General features: G+C 31.8%; 1 protein-coding gene across 1 annotated transcript; it reads right to left on the bottom strand.

Moving 5' to 3' along the window:
* Nucleotides 1-411: 411 nt before the first annotated feature.
* Nucleotides 412-1638, bottom strand: LOC130821640 (transcription factor DUO1-like). Its single transcript, XM_057687429.1, has 2 exons — nucleotides 1453-1638; nucleotides 412-888 (listed from the first exon to the last, which is right to left on the bottom strand). The coding sequence occupies exons 1-2, from the start codon at nucleotides 1636-1638 to the stop codon at nucleotides 412-414; spliced, it is 663 nt and encodes a 220-aa protein (XP_057543412.1).
* Nucleotides 1639-2500: the final 862 nt, after the last annotated feature.

Here is a 2500-nt window from a genome sequence, read left to right as displayed (position 1 = left end):
CCCTTTGACTTTGTTGAGGCGGCCAAACCCCAAACTCATATACGTAGCTTCTAATGTCATTACCATGATTTCGTGAACAAAGCACTAACATTCTAGAGTCCTACTCTAGAAACTGGAGAATTTAAGGGACTATTACGTGCAAGACACATAGGCATTTCGAGTGATCTTATCGGAAGGTTGTTAAGATAGCACGAACAAACTTCCAATCAACTAGCATTAACCTCTCATATTGAAAAAACTAATTTCATAACATATTCAAGTCAAAAGCATTGTTTGGGTACATGAGAAAAGCTTAAACTACCAAATTAAAGCTATAAAAATAATTCATTAAGTGAGAACATCAGTAAAAAGTTGCTTAATACTAAATCCTAATCATCTACTTAGTTAATAACTAGAAGGGCTTGTATAAGGCTATATGAACTGATGATCAAACATGTCTGATGGGAAGTCATCCCATAAGCAATTTGTAATACCAAGATTATCAGTCTTCAAACTTGCTGTTGTTGTTTCACCACTTAGGTCACCTCCATAAGAACATGGGGGAAAGTGGGTCCCATCATTAACAAATGCTGTTGGTCTATATGAGGATTCAAAGGGGTAAAAAAAGCTGTAATCAAGACTATCTATGATTTCCTGTGTTTCTGGGACAAACATAAGATCTGTTTGGTTGTAGGGAATGGAAGGGAAACATATTTCTTCTTCTGATAAAAACAAGTTTAGGTAATTAGTATCGGCGTACTCCTGGTTTAAGGGAATTGGTTGGAGGCAATCAGTAACATTGTTGGGTTCAATAGATGGATAATTGTTGTCTGTTGAACCTGGATATGATATGATTTGAGATTGAACATTTGTGGATGTTTCTCCCACCGTTGAACAATTCTTGGGCACCTAAAAACAAACCAAAATTAATTACTATGATTGAACTAGTTGATACCATGAACATCGAAATTGTGATGGCACTAGACTTAAAATTAGTCTTTGGCTCTAACATATAGAAATTGTGATCTAAGTAATTTGTAAGACGCGTCAATATCTTAAATTATGAATTAAGTTTTTAGAAGTTTTAAATTAAAACTAGGGTTTTCTCTTCATTGGAGTCGAAGTACTAGTTTTTAGGTATAATTCTGAGGTCGGATCTCATCTAGCCTCTTCAAATTACTTCCCTCGGCCTCCTCTATTATAGAAGAAAAGAGAAGAATATACTCGATTCAATCTTTTTCTTTTACTGAGAGGATTCGATTCGATTCGATTCGATCTATTCATGATAAAAATAATTACGTACACGGTACACTTATAAATAATAGGTGCACAAAAATACTAAATGAACATATCAAAGGAGAAAGTATAAATTTTGAATATTATTTATCATTTCTTCTTGCTTAATATAAATAATCAAGAAATAAACCCAATATATTTGAAACGATTAATGGTTGAAACAGAAAAAAAAAATACCTGAGAAGAATTAGCAGTATCAATAGCAGAAGATTTGTGCTTTTTAGTACGCGGATTATTTTCAGACACCAAAAGCCTTGCTAATCTTTTTTGCCTGCTACTCCAAAAATTCTTGACGTCATTATCTGTTCTTCCTGGTAAATATGTAGCAATTCTTGCCCATTTATTCCCTATTTCTGCCTGCATTTCTATCACCACTTTTTCTTCCTCTTTCGAAAATTTGCACCCACTTTTTTATTTCCGCCGCAAAATCAAATCACATATTAATTAAAAAAATCCGAGTAATTAACCAATCAAGAAACTAAATAGATGTTATGTACACAATCAACAACATACTTTTTCGGTTCCAAAATAATTCAAATTGTTAAATTTTTATCCATTTTCGGTTCAATTCCGTTCCTGTAGCTCTCTTGTTTCATTATTTATGTATCTTAACTGTTTTTATTGCTTTTATAGTATGTTACTGTATTTTCAAAAAAAAATTAATTTGATTTTTAATATCTTTTTATTAATACGTATCAAACAAACTTTCAATTAACTATATTTTAAATTACAGATTAAAAATATTCACAAAATTAGAAGTGTGAAAATACCTAAACGTCATTCGTCATCCGTTTCATTATAACTGTAATTGATCTAACATTGTTCAACACAATATATTACAAAAAATTGTAAATGATAGAGTATATAACTTACTTTTTCAGATTGGGTCAGAGTTTATTAACCCAACGAAGACGACAAGACTTGCCAGTACGTTGAAGAAGGCCTTTGGATGGAATGAAGCTCCATTTACAGAGACCAAATTTCTGAACATGTTTAAGTAAAACTTGATCTTCTTCCTTCCATGGCCCTTTTCTTAAAACAGTTTATTTTCCTTCTCCTTCATTGCTGCTGCTACTGCTACTTATATTGTAATTATGACTGTTGTTTTGATAATAGTAATGTTTACTGCTCCTCATTTCTTTCATTAAACACTCTTTCTCTATGTTCATTCTCTTTAATTTATTTTTTAATTTTGCTTCAGGTTTAATTTAAACGGTTTTATTTG

Source organism: Amaranthus tricolor, chromosome 8 (assembly GCF_026212465.1).
Source record: "Amaranthus tricolor cultivar Red isolate AtriRed21 chromosome 8, ASM2621246v1, whole genome shotgun sequence".
Classification (NCBI taxonomy): domain Eukaryota; kingdom Viridiplantae; phylum Streptophyta; class Magnoliopsida; order Caryophyllales; family Amaranthaceae; genus Amaranthus; species Amaranthus tricolor.
This window is presented reverse-complemented; position numbering and strand designations above follow the sequence as displayed.

What these genes read in the sequence shown, in the direction of transcription:
- LOC130821640 (XM_057687429.1), bottom strand. Translation starts at nt 1,638, where the DNA reads ATGCAGGCAGAAATAGGGAATAAATGGGCAAGAATTGCTACATATTTA. An exon ending in ATACTGCTAATTCTTCTCAG is followed by an intron (nt 889 to 1,452) that starts GTATTTTTTTTT and finishes GTTTGTTTTTAG; the next exon opens with GTGCCCAAGAATTGTTCAAC.